Below are 27,054 nucleotides of genomic sequence, written 5' to 3'. Positions count from 1 at the left end.
CAGGCAACACGCCCAGACATCTCTCTCTCTCTCTCTCCCCCCCCCCCCCCCCCCCCCCCCCCCCCCCCCCCAACGCCCTGCGAGGTCCTCCCCGCGCCCCACCGTGGATCTGGCAACCTCCCAACTCCGGCGAGCGGATCCGATGGCAGCATGGAGGCTTCGGGGCAGATCTGGCGGCGGCGGCCATGGCAGATCCGGCAGGGTATATATCCTCCTCATCCTCCTCCTCCTAGATCTAAGAGTTAAGGTTCCGGCTATTTTTCCCTCTCATCTTCCACAACTCCGGTAGGCTTAGAAAGGGAAAGTTTGGGGAAGGAAGGTCGGTCAGACGGTGAGGATGGTGGTTTAGGGGCCCTGGTGGCAGTGGAGGCGGCCAGGCTAGGGAGGGGCGGGGGCATCACGGCTATTTGCCGGAGTTGGAGGAGAAAGCGGCGGTGGGAGGGGGGAGAGTGAGGCCCCTGCGGGCGTGATAGGGTCTCACCAGAGCTCCGTGGCCGCGGCGGCGGAGCTCCAACGAGACCCTAATGGAACCATGGGGCGGTGGGCAACAGCGGGGCGAGGAGCGGGCTGGTGCGGACGCCATGACGAGAAGAGGAAGGTGAATAGTGTGTTGCCTGAAAGAAATGAATTTTTTAGGCACCTAGAATATAGTAAATCCCTTATTTTAAATGTTGTCTTGTAATGGTAATGATGTTCTTTATATATATCCTACAAGATTGTTTTTGTGGGAATAATTGCGGCTGCTAGGAACACTATTTAGTACCTTGAGAACACATTCATGAAATAGAACAACATTAGATCTACAATTTTTCTCTTAGCTATTTCTAACCAATTGCGAACAAAAATAATATTTTTTCCATAAGCTAAAAGATATTTAGTTACTGGAATGAAAAAATATAATTATAACTGAATAGTATGATATCGGATCTGAATGGTCTGATTATTCATATTCGAGGATATTTGGATCCATATTCATATTCATTTTGATGTATGGATATATAAATATCTAAAGTGTGCTATCTGTCGATAGTCGGGAACAATGCCAAGGACACTGGTACCTAACGATGATCTTCCATCTTGAATCGCATGTGGTCCTGGAGCCGACCATTTGACATCATGGCGTTCCATGTAGGACATAGGACAAATGGGACAGAATTGAGGAAAAAGAGATTAAATGCACTTTGGTAGTTCATAGGTGAAACTAAGCCTAAAATACAAAGTTTAAGGACCAAAATGATCGTAGACCCAATAAATTTGAGGACTGGAATGGTTATTTTTAAAGATTAGAGATGAAATTATACCTTGGAGGATCAAAATGACTATTCTATCTGTTCAGAGTCCAAGGATAATCTATTTACAACTGTCCTCATATGGCACATGAGAAAAAGAACAAGAAAAACTTGCTTAGGGCAAGCATACTGTAACACATCAACAATCGCATAGATCCTCATTTGAAGCTATGCAAGATTTTTTATGACATAGATGAGAGAGGAGTCGAGGGAAAGAAACAACCCCTCGTAAGCTAAAATTTAGGACTACAAGACAATTTGTGCATCAATGTATAAGTTTGTTGTTGTAATGCAGCTTGCAACATTTATATTCCTTTTGTTCTGTGAACAAATTAAAAAATTATGAGCTACTATGACAATCAAAAAGCCATCTTATTGTTTAGGTTGTCTAATAAATTGACTCAAGATTATATGCCACTGTATAAGATTGTCTATAAGACAATATCAATATACTTGCCTTTAGAGCAACTACATTAGTGTTGTCTTATAAACATTCTCATATAATGCTACATAATCTTGAGTCTTGAGTTATCTTCTAGTGACTCATTACGGCAATCAAATCACAATGAAAATCTATTTCTCGCACCACATAGTCCAAATAATGCTCGGCGGCTGAGAGACCGGGGAGTCCTTCATCAATTCTCACGGACAGGGCCTGGAGCTCTTTGCTGACAATAAACTGCTTCACCGCCTGAAGATGCTACTGCAAGTTTTGACAACCTACATTGTATAGCACTAGCTCCGATTCAGATAAAAAATGGACGGTCAGAACTTATCTGACTCGAACAAAACGACCAGAACTAGTAAAAGCAGCCCATGTTTCCTGCTGCTTTCATCGGCCGGAATGCCATTTTGTTAGTATTGAACTAAAGAACCAAGTAACCAACGCAATACAACGGCACAGCTACGAGTAGCTCCTACACTCACCTGGTCACAGCATAGGTGCAGCTCTCAAGGGTCAGAGCCCTCTCTTCTTTTTTTTACACCATTCCGTCATATGCTCGGCTGCTTCCCTTTACCTCCCAGCTCTGTCGCGCCATGCTTATATTTCGCGACGAGCCGGGGACTCCTACAGGCTACGTCCTACCATTCTGTCTACCACCCTTCCACCTCTTCAGACGCTTCAGTTCCACCACCACAACGCTGATGTTGTCAGTGCTGCCCCGCGACATGGCGAACTCCACCAGCATCGCAGCGGCATCGCTACCCGAGCTCCCGTGGACGGTGTCAGGGTACTTGGCAGCCGCGTGCCCGCACAAACAGTTCCTCGCGACCTTGCAAGCCTCCTCGTTGGTCATGACGTCCCACAGCCCGTCGCTCGCCAGGATGATGAACTCGTCTTTGTGCGTACGCTCCGTAACAGTCACCTCTGGTTCAGCTGATATGAATGGCTTCATGTAATAGTCACCTGAAATAGCAGACAGAAGAGATTCAGTGATCGGTCCATAATAGAGCACGATCTGTGAGAGAATGTCTGTCTTAAACAATGGAGAGATAGCAATGTATTGAGCAATTCAAATTCATCAGGTTCCAAGTCCACAGAGGGTCTTAAACAATGGAGAGATAGCAATGTATTGAGCAATTCAAATTCATCAGGTTCCAAGTCCACAGAGGATTTTGCAAGTTGCAACTCATCCTTATGAGGTTTGCTGCTTCACTAGTCATCATACGGGACCACTACTGGCACAGCATGGCTTATTGGACTCAAGGTTCAGGGTGCACAGAGCATGGCATTGCCGAAAAAATCACAATGAATGTTTCAAAAAAAATCACAATGATCCAAGTGATAACATGATCAACTATCATGCAGTCATGTTCATTGTTTCTCCTTACCAAAGCTACTGCAATTGTTAGACAGTTGAGACTCTAGCTAGAAGGACGGTGATTGTCACCTTCACTCACATGGACAATGTATAGAACAAAAGGAGACATCATCGTACCAATTGACCTTGACGTCGAAAGCACCCCCAGGACACGGTACCCATTCCAGTTGATGACCCTGCCACCTGCTGATTCTACCCTTTCCAACTCATCAGGCCTATCTGGCTGTACAGTTAGAAAAAAGTTTTCATTAGCATTACCTGTGACAAACAATACGTGTTAGACAAAGCTGAAACTGTAAAACAAGTACAGTAGTAGGAAAGGAAATCTCAAATACATGTTAGACAAAGCCGAAACAGACGAATTCAACACTGCACTGAATCAGCAACAAAATGCGCATCACTTTGATTAATTTGAAATTCTGGACTCAGACAATGATTAGACATTGCAAAACTTGACAACTTATTACAATTCACATATCAAAGTTTGAAGAACCTAATCAGTTATCACTATAATGGGACTTGAACACTCATTTGGTATTTCAGACCTCTACTAGGGGCTACCGTTTCCTGTGTTCTGCGGCGTTCAGACAACTTGCAGTTCAGAATGATGGATACAGTAAACAACGCTGCTTTTTGTCTAAAGATGTTATCATAGAAAGATCATATTGTGAGAAGTTGTGGTGGGCATCGAAGCGTGGCACATAAATAAGGTCAAGAAAAAGAATATGTTCTAGTTGCAGGTAGATCAAGTCATATCAAGTGCACCAGGAAACTTCAAGGTTCAGCTATTACCAGAGCACCAAACAGAGTTAACCTCACTTAACCACTTCAGTGTCAATGCATTCTCCTAGCCCCTTACATGCTAGCAAGATAAATCTAAATAAAGCAGGTTAATGAACCCTCCCTCTTTTAGTCCCAGCAGAGTTTCCATGTTTAGCCAGGAGAAAATAAACTGCATTTTCAAAACCATATCCTCGCATTGACCAATTGTGTTAGAGTATACCTGCAACAGTGGCATGATCGCACATCCTACATCATTAGAGTTTAAGGTTTGCATGCCACAAGATCAAGGTTGGTCCCCACATTCACTGCCCACATTGGGAGTGAAAAGACCAAGCCAACAAATAGCAATGCTTACTTAAAGCAGCAGCCTAGCAGGCAACCATCGTACTTGATATGACTTCACAAAGCCGCATCTAAAACAAATTATTTCTCACCTAATGTGACAGTGTTAATGTGCAACACTTCCGTTTTGAAACCCACCCTCGACTTCATTTGCGCACCCAAATGTCAAAAACTTTATTCCCCATCACTGTATCCACTATCTTGTTTCCAGCTAGATAGGCCCTATCCTAACATATGATGTATTACATCAGCTTGAGATATTTAACCCTCCAAATGGCCATGTTCGCTTTGCTGAAAAGTATTGTTCACTGATTTGTTGTGAGAGGAAAACACTGTTACTTCGCTGAAAAAGTACGGCTGATAAGCCAAGCGAATAGGGCCTCACCATGTCTCCAGCATGCAGTTAGCAGTTAATAGCTAACTACACTGTACAGAAAAAATACCTAAAGCATTGTCGTAGAAGGCTTCTCCCACAAAGCATACTCTATTTTGGTTTACAGATTTACAGATTGATTCAATCCCGTATTAAAAAAAAACATTGATGTAAGACACAAAAAAAAGTTTAAATAACTCACCTAGAAGATGACAGATAAAATGGTGCAGCATCCTATATGGTATGTTTGAAGCAGAATTAGTATTGACTAAGGTGTCAGTAGTGTAGAATATTTAACATAAACAACTGAACCAAGGACATGCACAGTTTCAAGAAATAGATCTAACTGTACATAATATTTTGCAGAGAGGCACAAGACGATGCCACTTTCCCAAGACATATATGACATAGATAAGATGAAGAACGTCAAATAGTTGACTACATGACAACCAACGTTAATCCAGGACACTTAAAAACAAAGGTGTTCCTCTGTGCAGCTCTCAACGATACTACAGGAGCAGAGTGACTACTAATCACAAGGACTGAACCGAGCTAATTAACTACTAAAAGAAAGATGTTTCATTATCTCGCTGCAGTGCACACAGCTAGGGCATGTACGGTGGAGTGAAATCAACCATCTATAAAAAGGTGCCACATATGATTTTATCCAATGTGGACGGAAGAGAAAGATGAGAGACAAAAATGTCATCTAGTAATTAACAGATAGTTTGGGAGCATGAGAGAAATCTCTTATAAACAACATTTTTTTCCACTATAGAGGTATCGTCTATTATATCTAGCCACATGTTATGCAATAATTGGATGCTATTTAGATTGCCCACGTGGGATATAGAGTCATCACACGTGGGATAAAGGATATAATAAAATCCAGCCTCTATCAGCCTGTTCGGTTGGCTGGTTCGTATCGTTGCTGGTTCGTGAAGAAGTTCTGCTGGCTGGTTTGTGTGAGAGAAAAATACTGTTCCAGCTGGAAATTTACGATCGTTTACGACGAGCCACGGCCAAACGAACAGGCTGATATATATCCATGTGGGATATAGTCATCTTACAGATCTAAGTGACCATAGCAGTTAGCACCCTACTAAACCAAATAACACGAATGGATTACTGAAATGGAACCCACTCTGTTCTGCTTCCAGAACACTACTAGTCAAACCTCAGTTTCCACGAAGTCGAGCTCTGTCTACAGAAACCATTTGCAAGCTGTAACGAATGCGACATTGCATGAGCTGGAAGCAAACAGTGGGCCTAAACTAGTTTTATTTTTGGAAGGACTAAACCAGTTAGGCATGTGTGTATATGAAGCAAACAATTATTTCCTCCCAGCTTAAGTATACAGAATGACCTTGAGATTCCTTCCCGGTGCAAAAGGAGCCCATGAAAGATACTAGTGGGCAGCATATATAGAGGTGCAGTGCAGTGAAGCACCCTTGTCGGGTAACCGCGGCCGAACACGCCCGTCGTCGCGCCTTGGCCCGAATGCCCGATGGGGAACTCCACCCGACGTGTCGCCCGCTTTGCCGCGTGAGTAGGACCCCCGGCCAGGTGTAGACCACCCTGCCCGCCGCTTGGCGTTTTCCGCAGCAAACCCTGGCCAGGTGGTAGGGTCCTCGGGGACTAGTCTTTTCTCATTCTCACGCTGTCACGCAGCACGCACTGGGCAGTGCGGCCACGAGCAGGATCGCCTTCCAATTTGGCACAGTGCTACAAAGCAGGCGCCTTGCCGTTGCCGAAAGCCGAAAAAAAAACGGGTGCGACGAAACGAAACGAAACCTGCGGCACGGTCGAGACGAGCGCACGCCAAAGCCAGGGGGTTTGTTGGCGCTGTGCCGGCGCAGGGGCTTTGGGCGCCTGCCTTTTGCGGCCTGCGCGCGACACCTGTGATCCCGGCCGAAGAAAACGGCACGGCAGGCAATGGCGTCATGACGGCGACGTCGACGCGTGCGTAGACGGCGGCGTAGCGTCCCTAATTCTCAGCCGCATCGCGAGCGATTCTTTTTTTTTTTTTTGAAAACACGGGGGAGTCTCCCGGATACTCGTAAGAAAGGAGGTGGGCGCCCGGTTCGAGCCCGGGTGGTGTCGCTCTCACACGGAGCGCTCGACCAAACGAGCTAGCGCTCGTTCCCATCGCGAGCGATTCTAAAAAATCAATGCGGATCTGGGGGGGCACTTGGCGAGCTACCAGCTTGCCGCCCCTGCCTTGATGGCAGGCAAGTCGGGAGAATTTGTTTTTTTTTTTTGGGGGGGGGGGGGGGGGGGGGGGGGGGGGGGGGGGGTAGTGCGGGTGCTGGACACTTGTTAATACCTTGTGGTCGGAGGACAGCGGCACGGGGACGCCGCCGCGGGAGAGCACGGCGCGGGAGTCGCCGCAGTTGGCGACCACGATGTGACGGGGCCCCACGACGGCCACCACGGCGGTGGAGCCGCAGCCCATCGTGTGGCCGGCCTTGTTCTTGTTCGCCTCTCTCTCGACGACGACGACCTCGCCGTCCACGCGGGCGAAGCAGGCCTCCATGGCCTCCCTCCAGCGCAGCACGCCGTCCCCGTCGCCGCCCTTCCCGAGTTGCAGCTGCAGACGCGCCACCTCCTCCGCGAGCACCACGTGCAGCCGCTCCCGGCACGCGTCCGCCACCCGTGACCCGCCGTGCCCGTCGTACACCGCGAAGAACTCCGCCTCCGCCTCCCCGCCGCCGTCTTTCTCCTCCCCCTCGCCGCTCTTCTCCTCCCCCGCCGCGGCGGCCACCAGGAACGGCGCGGCGACGGCGAACGCGTCCTCCATCTCCCGCCGCCGCCCGATCACCGACATCGCGCCGTGCGACACGGACTTGGGCCACCCCCCCGGTGGCACCACGGCAGAAGCCCCTTCCCGCGGCTCGGGCGCCACCTTCGCAGACTCGCGGGACGAGTCCGCGGAGGCGTCCGACACCGGACGCGCCCGCTTCGAGGCCTCGCCCTGCGCCCCCGCGGATGCAGTGCGGCCCAGCCGCCTTGCCTCCAGCCTCCGACGTCGCGCTAGCTGCGCCACGGCGGCCAGTATCTTGTCCGTATCCGCGGGCGTGGGCGCCTCGTCGAGCGCGGGCACGCCATGGTCATGCGTGTTATCCTGCGCCTCGAGCGCCGGCACACCATGGTCTTGCGCGCTAGCCTCACTGCTGCTCATCGCCTCTCTTCTGCCACTCCCACTACAAGCGGAGCGGAAGGAAGGAGCGCAAAAGAAGCGAGGGCGACGGGGGTCAGGCGGGCTTTAATACCCGCGGCCGCGGCGGTCAGCCGTCGGATCGGCGTTAGATGGCCCGGATGCGCGACAGCCGTATGCGGACGTGGACGGCGCGGATCAGCCGTCGCTCGTCGCGTGGCGCTCGCGAAGGGATGGCTTTCGCGATCTCGGCGCTCGAGGAAGCCCCTGGTGCGCGCGGCTCACGTGAACCCGAGAGACGGGATCCGGAAGATAGGCTATGCGGCCCAGCTGTCAGTGGGCGGTGGTCTGCGTGGAGAAGGCGCTGCCGGCGGCCTCTACGTCTGGGGCCTTTAGGTAACGCGTGGGACCCAGTGCGAAAGGGTACGGGGTTACGTGGAGGAGAGAGAGAAGGATGACCGGCGGGGCATGTCGTGCGATTTTTGACTGGTAGGAATAATTTGGTAGACGCACGCCATGGCCGCATGCCAATGTGCAGGAGATTCAGGTGCCTTTGGTCTTTGGGCGCCAGCTGTTGAGCGCGCAGCCTGCGCCTAGCCGTGTCGTGGTATATCTCGGAAAAGTCTTATCTGAAGTAATAAAAACGGTATATACTATAAAATGAGCAGCTAACATCTCATGGACTCTTATTATTGGTAGACAGTACTAGCATAAATGGCTTCCAAGTGAGAGCAGAAGTAACATAATGCTTCAAATAGATTTTAGATCCACCTTGTAAAATTTCAACCAACAAAAAGTTATTGCAAAGTTAGTATTGCGATAGCACAAAATCATTGTGGCTTAAACACATTTTTAAAAGTACAACGTGAACACTCGTACATGTATGGACACTCAACGCATGCACACATGTCATACTCCTATGAGTATTTCTGTTGGATCAAGACAAGAATGATGTCGTTAAATTCAAGAATAAATTTAAAAAATATGTGAATATTCATGTTAAGTCCAGGACTTGACAAAGCGTGGACAAGTTCCACTACAAAGAATCCAATCAGCTGAGCTAGGCTCAGTATATTCACGCACAACTAGCGCATTGTTCTGCACGGGAAACACCTAGGCCTTGATATTGAAACATGTTGATAAGGGCCTCTACTTCTCTTAAGAAAGTGGGTCACATGCTTCAAAAGTCGAAAGCTTTCAATACGCCACACGTCGAAAGCTTTCAATACGCCACACGGCCCATACCTGTTGGACCAATATAATGACATGTTATTAAGTATAGTTCCCCTTTTTCTAGGTGGAGTACATATACATATCATATATGAATGCTAAAATCTCGATTCAGCCCAAGTAAGTCATATTCATCTATAAGGGCATCCATAATGTATTTTGTTGGACTCGGTAAGAAGGTGAGCCCAAGGAACAGGCGACAATAGTAATCCACTCATCCACATAATCAGCATCCGAAAATAAGATGGGCCCACAAAACGACAATCTAACCTCCTAGACCCTTCAAACTTCTCCATCTTTGTCCTTTACCGCCGCCATCGCATCCTCCTCTACCACTAGGCACTGGTTCCTTCTCCCAGACGATGCCTCCATAGTTGCCACTAGCGCGGCCAGGAAGGACAAGACAACCAAGGACATACCCCACGCTCTAGCCTTCTTCAGCTCGTGCGGCATGTCGACCCCGTTCGCGTGCCCTTAAACCCGGCTTGATCCGCTTCTTTTTTCATCTGAAACAGTGTTTTTCTCTTACAAATTCTTCCATATTCATCCAGATTTCTCCAGATTACTCCAAAATTCATCCAAGCGAACGACGCCATCTCCTCGTCTGTCGCACCCTACTCCTTTCTCCCTTTGCCACGATCAGTGCCCACTCCACGCCGCATGAGGCGAGGCCAAGGCCGAGCGAAGGACTCCATGTGTTTGGATGGGTTCAAGGACCTACAGTGACTCCTCAAGCTGCTCTCAATAGAGCCAATCTAGAGGTAGAGACCTACTCAAAGCTCCAATGCTCGTGGAGGTGGCCATGCACCTAACGTGCCTCTGTGCAGCCATCTCGAGGGCCTCCACGCCCCCGTCACCGGGATGACACCGATGTGGCGTGTGTGTGCCCGCGCGCGCGCGTGTGTTAATTCATCTTACCGGGTAATAGTAGTGTTACTACCGTCAACAACTATTGCCTCCTCTTCTTTTTACCGTCCATAGCGTATCTTACTACTAGTAAAAACCTTACTACCCTCTTCATACCTCCCATTGCGGACACCCTAAGGAGGTTGGAACATTATTTTTTGTGTATCATCAAGTCATAAAGTATATCCAGCATGGTGTGACCCATTGATGATGCACTTGCTTTCCCCTAAGTACTCTTATCAGCAATAAGCAAATTTATGTAGTTTTCAAAAAAACATTGTTAAGGGCATCAGTCCAAAATTGAAACATGGCTTTGAATAAAGTTATTTTACGCCATGTGGTCAGTAGTGGACCTAAGACTAAAATGGAGCCCGGACGAGACTAAAGACATTGATCAGGTCATGTGTTTCAAATTTTCTGACTAAGGGTGCTACGACGGAAGACTAAATGTGTCCCGGCTCTAGAGCCTGAACGAGTGCCCAATGTCGCCGGGCCCTTTGTCCGCCACTGCATGTGGCCCATGCCCAATCCTAGTAACAAGCCAGTTCTTTTTCTGGTGCAACTAGATCACTTTGTATTGCCGATAAGGTTTCAATATGAAGTGGCACACAAAGTACCTAAGTGGAGAATTGGGCCTCAAAAATCAAGTAAACATGGCATGAGCCTTTAGTTCTATTAAGGAAGTGATCCACCGGGCGTCAAAAAGATTTCATACCTCAAATAGCCCATTATAGCGATGCGTTATTGAGTATTTTACTTTTCCATGGTCGGTTGTACGTCATATAAGGATAGTAGAGCCACAATATTCCTGCTATCAGGGGCGAATTCACAGGAGGGCTAGTGGGGCTACAGCCCCCCACCCCCGTGGGCCAAAACAACTAGGAGTAGGTCTTCAGATCCAGCCCAGCAGCTCCCCTCCATAGCCCAACTCTCAACCTTAGTAGACGAGCGAAAGAACCCGACGCTTCTCCCCTCCCTCGCTTGGTTAGGTCACGACTATGGACTCCCCGTCGTTCGGGCGATTCCAGATCGATGCTCGCCACCGTCCCGACAGTGGGCAGCTGCTGCCACCCACCCTTCCCACCTTCCCCTCCCGGTCTGGTGCCTATGCACCTCCCAAATGCCTCCTACAAGCCGTGGCCAGGTGCCCAGGTCTCTAGGCAAGAGGTTCATGACCTCACGGGCTCATGGCCGCCCCGCTGGCGCCGACGCTGGGCCGCCCCTTGCCTCCATCGGCCACTAAGAGTCAGGGTCCAAGCTTCAAGGTGAGAACAGATCCCCTCTATTGTTTAGCCCCCCTTGATCTGTTTCTAGATCTACCATTGCCTACGATAATGACTAACGTCAATCTTTAGCCTTGATATGTTACATTTTGATGAGTTTTTTGAAAGTAAAAGTGCATTTTAAGTAAGTCTTATCCAGCTAAAAAGGGTTAAGCATGAATTTAGATGCACAATATCTTGAGTTAGTAGACCTAAACATGGGCTAGCCCATATCAATTCACATCCATAAGATTTCATACCTCACATAGCCCATTATAGCGATGTGTTAATGAGTATTTTCCTTTTCCATGGTCGGTTGTACGTCATATAAGGATAGTAGAGACACAATATTCCTGCAATCAGGGGCGGATTACTGGAGGGCTAGTGGGGCTACAGCCCCCACCCCAGCCAAAACAACTAGGAGTAGGTCTTTAGATCTAGCCCAAGAGCTCCCCTCCATAGCCTAACTCAAAGCCCAACTCTCAACCTTAGTAGATGAGCTAAAGAAACCTGACGCTTCTCCCCTCCCCCGCTTGGTTAGGTCGCCACTATGGACTCCCCGTCGTCTGCACGATTCTAGATGCTCGTCGTTGCCGCCGTCTCGGCAACAGGCAGCTGCTACCACCCACCCTTCCCACCACCTCCTCCTGGTTTGGCGTCTGCGTGCCTCCCGGCTGCCTCCTGCAAGCTGTGGCTAGGCACCCAGGTCTCTAGGTGTGAGAGGTTCACGACCTCGCGGACTCAGTCCGCCCCGCTGGCGCCGCCCCTTGCCTCCATTTGCCGCTAACAGTCAGGGTTGAAGTTTCAAGGTGAGAACATATCCCCTCTATTGTTTAGCCCCCTTGATCCGTTTCTAGATCTACCACTACCTACGATAATGACTAACGTCAATCTTTAGCCTTGATATGTTACATTTTGATGAGTTTTTAAAAAGTAAAAGTGCATTTTAAGTCTTATCCATCTACAAAAAAGGTTAAGCATGGATTTAGATGCACAATATCTTGAGTTAGTAGACCTAAACATGGGCCAGCCCATATCAATTCACAACCATCAAAGGAAGACGAAATATCCCACCCTCTACTTTCAGTGCACCTCTTCATACCAAAAGCCTAGGCATGTGGAATGCGCATGGGAAAAAAACTTTAGGTCCTACAATTCTTCTGAAGGAAAGCGAATAATGGGTTGTAATTAAAAGTATTATTTGCCCATATAGCCCAAGCCCTTGATGTTGTTTGGTATATTAGAACCACATGTTTTTCCTCTTTGTAGGTAGAATTCTTTTCATGGAAAGAAAAGTAGGAGCTAGGGAGGAACTAGGGAGATAGGAGTGGACATTCGGCCAGACAGAACATTCACGTTGATTTTTTTCTCAAATTTTGGTTATCTAAAATTAGAGATAGGCCAGCTTCTAAAATTACCGAGACCAAGAAATTCAATCTCAATTAGCTCGGTCTTCATTCATGATTAAACTAACCATTCATTCTTGACACAACTTTACCTAGCCAAGAAATAAATGAACAAAATACAACAAAAAATAAATATAAACCACACATGGTTTGTCAAGCCACTCCAATGTTAGGTCGTCGAGTTTGGATGCCAGGAATGAGCACCCGAGCCACCGAAAACCCGTGCCTCTCGAGGTGCAACATCGTCGTATGTCATCCCTACAGAGATCGCAACATGCCATGTCATCCCCATGTGCATCCCCTTTGTAGTTGGATCTGATAAGAACAAGGGAGGGAGGAGCCCTGCCCAATGGATTAAGAGAGTGAGGAAGAAGCCGTTACGAAGCCTCGCCAGGGTGGGGAAGGAGTGAGGAGCCACTGGCACATGTGCTTGCCAGGGTGGGAAGGGAGAGAGGAGTCACCAACACTCATGTGCCAGTGCCGAGAGGTTCGGAGGGAGGGAGCCGCGCTTGCCGTGAGTTGGAGCGTGTGACAACTACACCTTCAACCTATATGTGCAGACTAGGGAGAGAGACATGGGAAGTGGCACGTGTGGGCAGAGACTAGGAAAGGGATGAGAGAGGCGAGACGAGAGATTGAGAGTTAGGGTTATAGTATACATGTGATGGCATGAGGCCATCTTGGGTTATTATAAGGCCATGAGGGGGGCTCTTGTTGGTCCTCTTCGCATATATTTCGCTATGCTCAGTTAATTCGGTTATGTGACACTTCGAATCAAATTAATCGAGGTTATCCTATTATTGAAACCTAAGATCAGAATAATGGCTAAAACATCGGTTCCGGTCAGTCATGATTTGGTTTCGATTAATTCTGTTGGGTTCAACACCTTAGAGCATGATATTGAGCATGCCTGCACGGATGACCCTTTTGAAAGCAAGGCTGAATATTGCACCTAGCTTGCTGCCGTAGGACTCTCGACAGTGCACAATGGGCCATGCTGGAGAGTGGGATCTCCTTATCGACAAGGACCTTGAGTACAACAAACAAGTCAACGATTGCTTGCTGATTTGACCTTGCCAGGGCACTCGCTTCCTCTGTGTAGGAGTACCCAACGCCCATCGGAGCATCTTGCGCCCAGCGCACCATTGCCATCACAAATAAGTAGTCAAGGACAAAGAATAAGAATTACAGATGTGATGAAATGAAAAGACTATGGTTTTGCTGCCCAAGTACAAAGATCAAGTTCGACAACTCAACAATTTTCAGTCACGTCCACTTTTGTGGCTTGAAGTCAACATCTATAGCTAGCTCTTAGGGTTGCCCACCCCTTAGGAGAGCCAAGTCACCTCCTATGGTTGATGATTTCTTGTATATGTTGCTAGATCTTTCCACCACTAAGAATCCAAAAAATGAAAATGACAATGTTGAGACTTGAATTCAAATGGACATATTCCACCACTAAGAATCTAACCAACTGAGCGATGTTTATATGTCACATACAAAGTATCATTTAAGTTGAACGAGGGTTGTAAGGCTTAACGTAGATTCTTGTACGCGTATGTTACATCGCATATAAAGTATCATTTAAGGCCGACAAAAGTTGTAAGTTTTATCATAGATTCTTCATTCTTTTGTATGTTGTACCTAGGTATGCATCAGTAATCGAGAACAAACTTGGTCAAATGGAGCACTTTCAACCAAGTACATGTGCCAAGAGTTTTTTTTTCCGAAAGATCATGCGACAAGAGTTAAAGATGATGCCCTACCTTGTCGGGTGATAGTGTTCCTATGCGCGTGACCATTTTAGCAACAGTTAGGAGCGCGTTAACACGTGACAGACGCGCTCTTCGGGAGAGCGCGACCCCACCGCCGCCGCCACCCACCGTTGCCATAGCCATTCTTCGTCCCCGCCCAACCTGGCCCGACCGCCTCCTCTACTGCCCCTTTCGGTGACGTCATCGCCACTTCCACCTTGCCGCTGTATCTCCCATCCCTACTATTTGGCCTGTCTACCTCCCCAAAACTTTTTTCTAAGGCCGCCAGAGGTGAGAAAGAAGAGAGAAGAGAGAGGGCAGGGGTCTACCTTTGCGCAAGGGTTATAGAACAATACTCCTATCCTGGAGCAACGGTTCAAAAAGGGAATACTGCTATGACAGTAAACGATAACTAATAGCTTACAAACACGTTAAAATGATTATTACTATATAGTAGCGTTGACCTAGTATTCATCAGTCATATTGAATTGCGCGAACATATATACGTATACGACGGTGATAGCAGTGCACTTAATCAAGAGAGTGATTCTTTTACCAATACTCCGGCAACCATTAGGCCTAACTTTTGATCAAAGCTCCTTGACACGGTAACGACGACATGAGCACTAATGGTACTACACTATAAAAAAAATGGACTCGACCACCAAAAGATCGACAGATGCTCTTGCTTAATCAATCATCAAGCGTGACGTTGACAGGATCAGCGGTTCCGCAAGCGGCAAGGCCTGCTGTCGCGCTTCCATGGGCGCGCTGCACAAGGAGCGGCCGCGTGCGGCGCGGGTCATCCGTGGCATGCATGGTCGTGGACGCTTGTCTGGGTGGGTGGAGCGGAGAAATAGCAGGCGGCCTGCGCCGTTTGGAGCGCGGCGAGGGGACGCGTGTCGACGGTTGCGGACATGCGGGCCATGCCGGGGGTCCAGGTGCAGCGCGCGCCCTGCTCCCGCCCCACGTCTCCGCCTCCGCGCGCAGCACGGCAGCCTGTGTACTCCTAGTACTCCTGTGTGCCGGGCCCCGTTGCCCCCACGCCGTGCGACGTGGAGACCGGGCGCGGCAGTTATAACGGGCGCGTGCCCTGTCGCCCTCGGTCTCGGTACGACGAGGGATGGACATGGACCACGACGGGCCTGGCGCTTTCGTACGCCCGCAGGTTCGCCGCGCCGCTCGCCACGTGTGGCGCGCGCGCCACCGAAAAGCTAGCCTCGCTATCCGGGCCGGGGCCCCAGACCCGCCTCCATTTTTTAAAACCGCGCGGCTGAACGGCGGGTCGTCACTGACTCCTCGGTCTCGGTCGCGTCGGTGTACAGTGTGGGTGTCGTCTGAAGCTCTCTCCATCGTGTAGTGGCGATGGCGTGTGGCGTGTACTGAGAGACGGTCCGGCGCGTACGTCGCGCCTTTCGGTGGCGCCTGGTGCTGGTGCTGGTGCTGCGTTAATGCGTACTAGCTCTTGTGACTAATGGTTTTGGAAGCTTTGAGTGACGATGCTTCTCAGCCGTGATTAAGCGGTGGAGTGCAATGATCTGAGATTTAAGCGGTGGAGTACAGATCACCATGGAGTTTTAGCCAGTTATTACTGCTTGCATTCCGCTTGTCTAATCGACAATGTGTACTTCTTGTCCTCCTTTTTGTTCGACAAGGACGTGTACGTATATACAATCGAACGTAGATTATGTGGTAGCCCGTCATGATAAGCCGTACACGACCAAAAGATTCCACCACGTAAAGGTGAAAGATGCATGTCATCGACCAAGCGTGGTTGTTTCGTTTGTGTGAGCCTGTGTACTACCTAGGCCATGTTTAGTTCCCACATTTTTCAAAATTTGGCACTATGTAAAAAGAAGATTCCCCGTCACATTAAATTTGCGGTACATGTATGGAGTACTAAACGTTGACGAAATCAAAAACTAATTACACAGTTTGGTTGTACTTTGCGAGACGAACATTTTGAGCCTAATTAGTCAACGATCGGACAATTATTACCAAATACAAACAAAATGCTACAGTATCCAACAGTGTCGCTACAGTGCCTGGCAGTCCGGCGGCGCCGAGTCTGGGCACCAACTAAACGCGGCCCTAGACTAGACCTAGAAGCAAGCTACCACAAACTGTAAAGCGACGCATATGTACGTGGCACGCTAGACCTTGCGCTAGCTGCTCGTTATCTGAAAAGTCACCGCAACAAGGCTACGTGGCTCCTCGGCCAAATAAAGTGAGCCCTTGTTTAGTTCGCGAAATTTGGAATTTGGGGCTACGGTAGCATCTTCGTTTTTATTTGGCAAATAGTGTCCAAACATTGATTAATTAGGCTTAAAACGCTCGTCTCGCAATTTCCCACCAAACTGTGCAATTAGTTTTTCTTTTCGTCTACATTTAATGCTCCATACACAGGCCGAAAACATTTGATGTGACAGGTACTGTAGCAATTTTTTGGACTTTGGCGTCCAACTAAACAAGGCGTGATTCCTTCGCTGACTCAGGCCCTGTTTAGTTTTCAAAATTTTTTGTCAGCTACAGTAAAAGAGCATGTTTGACATATGTATGGAGTACTAAATGTACATGAAAAAAAACTAATTGCACAGTTCTCGGCAAAATCGCGAGACGAATCTTTTAAGCCTAATCAGTCCATGAAAAGCCTTAAGTGCTACAGTAAACCACATGTGCTAATGACCGATTAATTTGTATCATTAGATTCGTCTCGCAGTTTCCTGATGTGTTCTGTAATTTGTTTTTTTATTAGTATCCAAAAATCCCTCCCGACATCCTTCCAACATATCCGATGTGACACCAAAAATTTTTCACCTCTTCAACTAAACACACCCTCACTCAGGCGTGTCGCCGATAGAAGATAAAAAAAATGTTTTCGTATTCACTTTATTCTGTGTACTCTTACGAATACAAGAAACGTTTTTAATTTTGTTCTTTTTTCGACGGAAGTACTCGTACACGCACAGCACACAGGATGAAATGTGTGTACACGTATACAGTACCAGCTACTCCGCTGACATCCTACGCCAACTACCAACAGAAAAGCGCAGAGAGTCGCAGACGCATGAACATACACGTGGGGCACGAGAGAGCCTACAGGCAGACACGCAGCCGTGAGGCCGTGAAGGCAGCGGCGCCGCATCCAGGAAGCGGTGCGCCTGCGCTCGTCTTGTCGTCCACTGGCAGGCGGGCCACATGACCTCATGCATCTTGCACCCTCTCGGAAGAGGCCAAATTTCCAAATGATGAGACGATCGACGACTGCGTCACGCATGGACGCACTTCGATCGGCACCACTAGATGGAACCACGCATGCAGCTATACGGTCTGTTCGCTTGGGCTGATAAGCCCGATTAGTATTGATTTGTTATGAGAGAAAAATACTATTAATTGACTGATAAGCTCTAACTGAAACCAACAAACGAACAGGCTGATAATGCACACAGCCGCAGGCCACGATAAAGCCCACCGAACTATATCTATCTCAGCGGTCCAGCCCTGAACCCCTCCACCACAACAACAATGGTTCAACATTCAACAACAATTTGGGTACAAGGTCACCTGAGCTATCCACCGATCCACATCAGTTTTGGCTCCTATCTCCACCGGCACCGCTTTCTTTTTCTTTTCGATGGCACGGCCGCTTTCTTCTTATATTCAAATAGAAATAGTGGGACTTGGGTCATGTCAGCTTCAGTTTCTCCTTCAACCGCTATCTTCTTTCTTAGACGGCATATCTGCTTTCTTTTGATATTATGACATATGGTAGATAGTAGACCACCACAGAACTTAATAATGGTAATAATAACTGTAAATGGCAACTTTTGGTAATAATTCACCAATTCCACATGCATATAATAAAGGGATGTAACATTTCATAGACAGGACTAGATTAGTCCATGACAATACCTCGGTATTCTCCTCCATCATAGCCTTTCCCATAAGACCATATTGCATTCCATGTCATACATGGCCCTGTTTGCTTGAACTTATCAGCCATGATAACGTGCCAGAAATTTCTTAATACCAGCAAGACACAAGTAAAAGCTACACTTTACCCTTCCTGCCATGGAGAACCTAGCGGACGCAAGATTAATCTTACATTTTTGGGATGGTCTGGGATATGTAGATGGGTCGGTAGGGAGAGGAGAGGTGGGGTTCTAAAAGGTCCTAATATGACTAGAGGAGGGTGAATAGCCTATTTAAAAATCTACAAATCAACTAGAACAATTTGATTAGTATGACAAATAGCGAAATACAAACTTGCTCTAGCTCTACAAGGGTTGCAAGCCACCTATCCAACAATTCTAGTTACAATGATTACTAGGCACACAACTTACAATGTTACTACTCACTAAGAGCTCTCAATCTTGCTACTCTAAAGAGCTCCACTAGATGAACTTAAAATAACAAAGCAAGCTCTCAATTCTAATTACACTAAAGAGCTTGTCACAACTAGTTTGCAAGAATATAAATGAGTGAGTAGGGTGATTATACCGCCGTGTAGAGGAGTGAACCAATTACAAGATGAATACTAAATCAATCACCGGGAGAATACCAAAGGGCAAGAGAGAACCAATTTTTCTCCCGAGGTTCACGTGCTTGCCGGCACGCTAGTCCCGTTGTGTCGACCAACACTTGGTGGTTCGGCGGCTAAGAGATGTTGCACGAACCTCGTCCATACAATCGGACACCGCAAGAACCTACCCACAAATGAGGTAACTCAATGACACGAGCAATCCACTAGAGTTACCTTTCGGCTCTCCACCGGGGAAGGCACAAGACCCCTCACAATCACCACAATCGGAGCCGGAGACAATCACCAACCTCCGCTCAACGATCCTCGCTGCTCCAATCCATCTAGGTTGCGGCAATCACCAAGAGTAACAAGTGAATCCCACAGCGAAACATGAATGCCAAGTGCCACTAGATGCAATCACTCAAGCAATGCACTTGGATTCTCTCTCAATCTCACAACGATGACGAAACAATGATGGAGATGAATGGGAGGGCTTTGGCTAAGCTCACAAGGTTGCTATGTCAATGCAAATGTCCAAGAGAGTGAGCTTGAGCCGGCCATGGGGCTTAAATAGAAGCCCCCATGAAATAGAGTCGTTGTACCCCTTCACTGGGCACAACTCGGGGTGACCGGATGCTCCGGTCAGTTCGACCGGACGCAGGACCCCAGCGTCCGGTCGCCCAATGCTTGCCACGTGTCATCGGCTTCAAACGCCGATCGCCCGATCTCAACAGTCAAGTGATGACCGGACGCGTCAGTTAGAAAGTGACCGGACGCAGGACCCTAGCGTCCGATCATTTCTAGTAAGGTTCCAAATGCAAAATTTCACGACCGGACACGTCCGATCATGCTTGACCGGACTCATCCGGCGTCCGGTCAATCAACATTTCTTCTGTGCGCCTCACGTCAGCATACATCAGCACTGACCGGACGCACCCAGCCAGCGTCCGGTCACAAGACCGAGACGCGTGCTCACTACTGCTACTGACAGGACTCTGAACCCAGCGTCCGATCACTGCTCCACCAGCGTTCGGTCACTCTGTGAACCCCTGTCTTTTCTATATAGGGCGCCGGTGGCATCGTTGGACTGTCCGCACTCTACGGGCAGACACTCCACCGGTGAAGTTTCTGACCCTTGCTCAAATGTGCCAACCACCAAGTGTATCACCTTGTGCACATGTGTTAGCATATTTTCACAAGCATTTTCAAGGGTGTTAGCACTCCACTAGATCCTAAATGCATATGCAATGAGTTAGAGCACTAGTGGCACTTTGATAACCGCATTTCAATACGAGTTTCACCCTATTAATAGTACAACTATCTAACCTAAATGTGATCATACTCGCTAAGTGTCTTAATCACCAAAACAAAATGGCTCCTACTATTTATACCTTTGCCTTGTGCCTTTTGTTTTTCTCTTTCTTCTTTTCAAGTTCAAGCATTTGATCATCACCATGCTATCACCACCGTCATGATCTTCACCATTGCTTCATCACTTGGAGTAGTGCTACCTATCTCATAATCACTTTGATAAACTAGGTTAGCACTTAGGGTTTCATCAATTAACCAAAACCAAACTAGAACTTTCAATCTCCCCCTTTTTGGTAATTGATGACAACCCTTTCACAAAGATATGAGTTGAAATTTAATTGAATCTATGTTGCTTGCCCAAGCATATTTACCATGTGTAAAGGATATGGACAAGTTTCATGAATCCCAAATGGTAGCAATTGCTCCCCCTACATATGTGCTAAGAGTTTGGATTATAGCTTGCACATATGCTTAGATAGGAAATATAGGAGACAATTTCTACCGTATGATGCTAAGGTATAAGAGATGGACCTTTGAAGCATGATAACAATCGGAGTGCACCAATATACCATCCTTAGCACCATTAGTAACTATATATACACAAAAACTAGAATACCCCATGAGATCAATATTACAAGCAAGGGTCTAGTTTCCATAAAATAAACATAAGTCTAGTTACTTTACCCTATGCGTGCTAGTTTTTCATTTCACCATTCAAGCATATAACTAGCATACACTACACAAGTATGGATATTGAAATTTAGAACTTGTGCCATGCAAGCAAATATATGAAATGCACATTTAAATGCAACATACAAGTTTATGAGCTTGCTCCCCCTACTTATGTGCATTTTTTATGATCCCTTACAATGTCAATGTTTCATTTGTTTGCTCCTTCTATCTTACTATCTTTGTGAATTTCTCCCCCTTTGTCAACAATTAGCACAAAAGGTGAGCTCAAATTATAGATAGGTTGGGGTGAAACCATATGAAATGAGGATCATTTTCTTAATTTGGTTCAATCTAGATTACTTGCAAAAGATATTTAACTCGGTTTGATCCAAGGACAAGCTTCTTCACACCTCCAAATAAGGGTTATCTTGTACCATGTTGAGTTAAACACTTGTAGCTTATTTTCTAGATCAAACACTAGGTTTACAAGCCCACAAACATGTCATATGCTACCACTAGATCATTTCAAACATATAAGCAATAGTGGTACCATACAAGCATCAAATTCATTTGATTTTAATGAATGAGCCTAGGACATGATAGGAATGACTAGATGCACAAAACAAGTCCTTAGCAATGGATGGATGATATGTCAATCAACTTTACCTTGCTTTGCTCGAAGGAGAGGCATGTCATATAATGGGGGGTGCATTAACACATATTGGAGAAGTCAAGTATGTTCAATTCATTTCTTAGCTTGCAAAACCTCTTTTTATCAAGTGGCTTGGTGAAGATATCGGCAAGTTGATCTTCAGTGCCAACACTCTCAATGCAAATGTCTCCTTTTTGTTGGTGATCTCTTATGAAATAATGACGGACATCAATATGCTTTGTTCTTGAATGTTGAACTGGGTTGTTGGTGAGCTTTACGGTACTCTCATTGTCACATAGCAATGGCACTTGCTTGAATTTAATTCCAAAGTCACTCAAAGTAGCCTTCATCCAAAGTAATTGAGCACAACAACTACTAACCAAAATGTACTCCGCTTTGGCGGTTGAAAGTGCTACACTATTTTGCTCCTTTGATGACCAAGACACAAGTGATCTTCCCAATAGTTGATATGTGCCCAATGTGCTCTTTCTCTCAACTTTGCATCCGCATAATCGTAGTCTGAATATCCAATCAACTCAAACCTTGCTCCTTTGGGATACCACAATCCAACATTTTGTGTATGCTTCAAGTACCTCAATATTCTCATTGTTGCTTTCAGATGGCTTTCTCTTGGTGAGGCTTGGAATCTAGCACACATGCATACACTAAATATCACATCCGGCCTTGATGCGGTCACATAGAGTAGGTTTCCAATCATACACCGATACATCTTTTGATCCACCATGTTGCCACTAGCATCGCTATCCAAGCTTCCACTTGTCCCCATTGGTGTACTAATAGCTTTACTATCATCCATTCTAAACTTCTTGAGCATGTCCTTGATATACTTGCCTTGACTCACAAATATGCTATTCTTCATTTGCTTGATTTGAAGACCAAGGTAGTAGCTAAGCTCTCCAATCATGGACATATCAAACTCACTTGCCATTATCTTGTCACAAAAATCTTGATTTGTTGACCCAAAAATGATATCATCAACATAGATTTGCATTACAAACAAGTCATTTCTAAGCTTCTTGATGAAAAGAGTGGTGTCAATCTTTCTCATCTTGAATCCCTTAGAGAGTAGGAAATCTCTCAATCTCTCATACCATGCTCTAGGTGCTTGTTTTAATCCATACAAAGCCTTTCTCAACTTGTAAACATGGTTGGGTTTCTTCTCATCTTCAAAACCGGGAGGTTGATCAACATACACAAGCTCATTGATGTACCCATTGAGAAATGCACTCTTCACATCCATTTGGTATAACTTGATGTTGTGGGCACAAGCATAGGCTAACAAGATCTTAATTGCTTCCAATCTTGCAACTGGGGCATATGTTTCTCCAAAGTCAAGACCTTCAACTTGAGTGTAACCTTGAGCCACTAATCTTGCTTTGTTCCTTATTACTATCCTATCTTGATCTTGCTTGTTTCGAAAGACCCACTTGGTTCCAATCATATTATGATCCTTAGGCCTCTCAACTAACTCCCATACTTGGTTTCTTATAAAGTTGTTTAGCTCTTCATGCATAGCATTGGCCCAATCAACATCCTTCAAAGCTTCATCTATCTTCTTAGGTTCAATGGATGACACAAATAAGAAATGCTCACAAAATGAAGCTAATCTTGATCTAGTTTGTATACCTCTTGAAATATCATCAATGATAGTATCCAAGGGATGATCTCTTGCAACATTGGTTGGTTGAAGCACTTGCACTTGATTGCTTGCATTTGATAGATCACTTGGTTGAGATGATGAACTAGCTACTTGTTGTTGATCTTGCACTTTGTCATCACTAGTTCTTGCTTGAACTTGATCATGAGAACCACTAGCTTGCACATTTGAGTTAGAGAGCACTTGATTCTTGCCATCTTCAACATCAATCACCTCTCTAGACCTTATATCACCAATGTCCATGTTCTTCATTGCATTGACCAATTGAGTATATCTTACATCATCTAGATTCTCATCTTCCTCTTGGGAACCATTTGTTTCATCAAACTCCACATCATGAACCTCCTCAAGAGTACCACTTGCCAAATTCCAAACTCTATAAGCCTTGCTAGTAGTGGAGTAACCAAGCAAGAAACCTTCATCACATTTCTTTTCAAACTTGCTCAATCTAGTGCCTTTCTTCAATATGTAGCATTTACAACAAAAAACCCAAAAGTATGCTATGTTGGGCTTTCTTCCATTCAAAAGCTCAAAAGGTGTCTTCTCCATCATAGGGTGACAATAGAGTTGGTTGCTATAATAGCAAGCCATGTTGATTGCTTTGGCCCAAAATGAATGACTCACATGTACTCACTCAACATTGATCTTGCCATGTCAATCAAAGTTCTATTCTTCCTTTCAACTAAGCCATTTGATTGAGGAGTGTACTTGGCTAAGAATTGATGTCTAATTCCAAATTCATCACACAACTCATCAATTCTAGTGTTCTTGAATTCACTACCATTGTCACTTCTAACTTTCTTAATGGTTGTTTCAAACTCATTGTGAATGCCCTTGACAAATGATTTGAATATTGCAAACACATCACTCTTGTCAACAAGAAAGAATACCCATGTGTATCTAGTGAAATCATCCACAATCACAAATCTATATTTGTTTCCACCAATGCTTGTGTATGTGGTTGGTCCAAACAAGTCCATGTGCATCAACTCAAAAGCCTAAGATGTGCTCATCATGCTCTTCTTAGGATGTGTGTTACCAACTTGCTTTCTGGCTTGACATGCACTACATAGCTTATCCTTTTCAAATATGACATTCAAGCCTCTAACTAAGTCATGCTTAATCAACTTGTTCAATTGTTTCATTCCAACATGACCAAGTCTTCTATGCCATAACCAACCCATGCTAGACTTAGTGATCAAACATGTTGTCAATTAAGCTTCTCTAGCATTGAAATCAACTAAGTATAGATTTTCATATCTAAATCCTTTAAATATCAAGTTAGAGCCATCTACACTTATAATCTCTATATCATCCACACCAAATATGCACTTGAAATCAAGATCACACAATTGAGCTACCGACAAAAGGTTGAAGTTCAAGCTCTCTACTAGTAGCACATTGGAAATGCTCAAGTCATTGGATATTGCAATCTTACCAACCCCTTTGACCTTGCCTTTGCCATTGTCACCAAATATGATACTATCAATCCCATTGCTCTTGTTTTTATTGATTGAATTGAACATTCTTGGATCACCAGTCATGTGTTGTGTGCATCCACTATCAAGCACCCAATGCCTTCCTCTGGCTTTATAATTGACCTACAAAAGAAGATCAATTCTTTTTAGGTACCCAAACTTGCTTGGGTCCTTGAAGGTTAGTTACCAAGGTCTTTGGTACCCAAATGGCCTTCTTCTTTGGGCCCACAATTGGTGTACCAATGAACTTAGCCTTCACACCATTGACACCCTTAACAAGCATGTAACAAGAATCAAATTTAATTGAGGATACAATAGGTAGCTTGTTCTTGTTAATCTTACAATGTTGCTCTACATGCCCAACTTGCTTGCATCTATTGTAAAACCGACCATTACCCTTCACAAAGTTAACTTTGGGAGTGACAAAGACTGCCTTGCCTTTCTTGGGGGTATAGCCTAATCCCTCTTTATTGAGAGAAAACCTTTAGCTATCTAAGCACTTTAGCAAGCGGGCATCTCCACCATAGGCATTGCCTACGGCACGAGTGAGCTTGTTCACCTCCTTCTTGAGGGTCTCATTGTCCACCATTAATGAGGCATCACAAGTGAGACCATCACTCAAAGGTGAAGTAGAAGTAGTAGTGCTACAAGAAGTGTTAGTGGGAGCAACTATAATGGGCTTATAAAAAGATTCATTAATAATATCACATGTTAGTCCCACATCACATGATACAATCACTTGCTCCTTCTTGGCTTTCTCTTTGACTTGCTCGATGAGAGAGGAGTGAGCTTTCTCAAGCTTATAGTGAGCTTTGCCAAGCTTCTCATGGGCTTCCATTAGCCTCTCATGAGTGGCATTGAGCTCATCAAGGGATTGCTCAAGAAATTTGACTTTCTTGTTCAATTCCTTGCACTCCTTTCTCTTCATCTCAAAGCAAGTATGCACTTGCTCACACATGTCCATGAGCTCCTCTTTGGAGTACTCATCATCATCATCACTCCTATAAGCATCACTTTCACATTTATCATCATCACTCACATTATATTTTACCTTGGTAGATTTTGCCATGAGGCATGTCGAAGGAGTGTCGAAGATGGAGGGCTTGTTGTTGATGGCGATGCTTGCTTGTGCTTTCTTGATAGATTTCTTGCCATCATCACTAGAGTCATCACTATCCGAAGAGCCATCACTATCCCAAGTGACCACATAGCCTCCACCCTTCTTCTTCTTTTAGAAGGTCATTCTCTTCTCCTTCTTCTCCTTTTCTTTCTTATCCTTCTTGTGCTTCTTCTTCTCATCCTCATCATTGTCACTATTGTAGGGACAATTTGCTATAACGTGATCAGGACTCTTGCAATTGTAGCATCTTCTCACATATTCTTTGCTTTTGGTGTGATCTCTTCTCTTTCTTGCACCATAGCCCTTCTTCTTCATGAATTCTCCCATCTTGCGTATAAAGAGGGCCATAGCTTCATCATCAATATCACTAAGATCATCATCATCACTTGATTCTTTCTTGGACTTGCCCTTGTTCTTGGATGATGATGAGCTAGCCTTGAATGCTATACTCTTCTTCTTCTTTTCTTCTTCTTCCTTCTTGTCATCCTTTTCATCCCCCTCCCTTTCCACATGGTATATATCTTGGGTCATGACATCACCTAATACTTGGTTAGGGGTAATCTCCTTCAATCCTCCTCTTATGATAAGCAATCTCAACATCTCAAATCTTGGAGGTAAGCACATCAAGAATGAATGAGAGACATCATCATCCTTGATCTTCTCTCCCAAGGCCTTCAAGTCATTTACAATCACTTGCAACCGATGAAACATTTCTGGAATGCTCTCATCTTCCTTCATCTTGAAGCTTGTCAACTTATCCTTGAGAATGTACAACTTAGCACTCTTCACCGCCGGTGTGCCCTCATATGTTTCCTCCAATCTCCTCCATACCTCATTTGCTCTTTCACAATCCTTGATTTGCTCAAACACCTTAGAATCAATGGCATTGTATATGATGTTGAGAGCCATTGTATTGCATTGCTTGTTGGTCTTGTCTTGGTTGGTGGGCTCATCGGGATCAATGATAGCATAGTCATTCTCGGTCACCTCCCATACTTGATCATTGATTGAACCAAGATATATCCTTATCTTTCTCTTCCAATAATCATAGCATGTGCCATCAAAGAACGATGGTTTGCCCCCTACATGGTTGAACATAACTTGAGCCATAATTTGATACTGAGGTTGTTAAGCCTTCAATCAAATGGTGACCACAGCTCTGATACCACTTGAAAGGTCCTAATATGGCTAGAGGGGGTGAATAGTGTAACACCCTCAGTGTTACATTATGCATCTTTTGCTAAAACCCTGCATAAGCATCATAATTGTTTGTACATATGTGTAATCTAGAGTGTA

General features: G+C 45.8%; 2 protein-coding genes across 3 annotated transcripts; both read right to left on the bottom strand.

Moving 5' to 3' along the window:
• Nucleotides 1-1,642: 1,642 nt before the first annotated feature.
• LOC136450246 (probable protein phosphatase 2C 8) lies at nt 1,643-7,824 on the bottom strand. Of its 2 annotated transcripts, none has more exons than XM_066450624.1 (4): nt 6,937-7,824; nt 3,230-3,335; nt 2,217-2,697; nt 1,643-2,024 (listed from the first exon to the last, which is right to left on the bottom strand). In XM_066450624.1, exons 1-3 carry the CDS (start codon nt 7,789-7,791, stop codon nt 2,366-2,368), a joined length of 1,293 nt encoding a protein of 430 aa, XP_066306721.1. In that variant the 5' UTR covers nt 7,792-7,824; the 3' UTR covers nt 1,643-2,024; nt 2,217-2,365. The 2 variants fall into 2 exon arrangements, with proteins under 2 accessions (XP_066306721.1, XP_066306720.1); XM_066450623.1 differs by having other exon boundaries at nt 1,643-2,009.
• Nucleotides 7,825-15,018: 7,194 nt separating this feature from the next.
• Nucleotides 15,019-15,678, bottom strand: LOC136454937 (uncharacterized). Its single transcript, XM_066455172.1, has one exon. The coding sequence runs from the start codon at nt 15,676-15,678 to the stop codon at nt 15,019-15,021; it is 660 nt and encodes a 219-aa protein (XP_066311269.1).
• Nucleotides 15,679-27,054: the final 11,376 nt, after the last annotated feature.

This window comes from Miscanthus floridulus, chromosome 5, assembly GCF_019320115.1.
Source record: "Miscanthus floridulus cultivar M001 chromosome 5, ASM1932011v1, whole genome shotgun sequence".
NCBI classification, from domain to species: domain Eukaryota; kingdom Viridiplantae; phylum Streptophyta; class Magnoliopsida; order Poales; family Poaceae; genus Miscanthus; species Miscanthus floridulus.
Note: the sequence above shows the minus strand (reverse complement) of the source record. Positions and strands in the feature narration are given on the sequence as shown.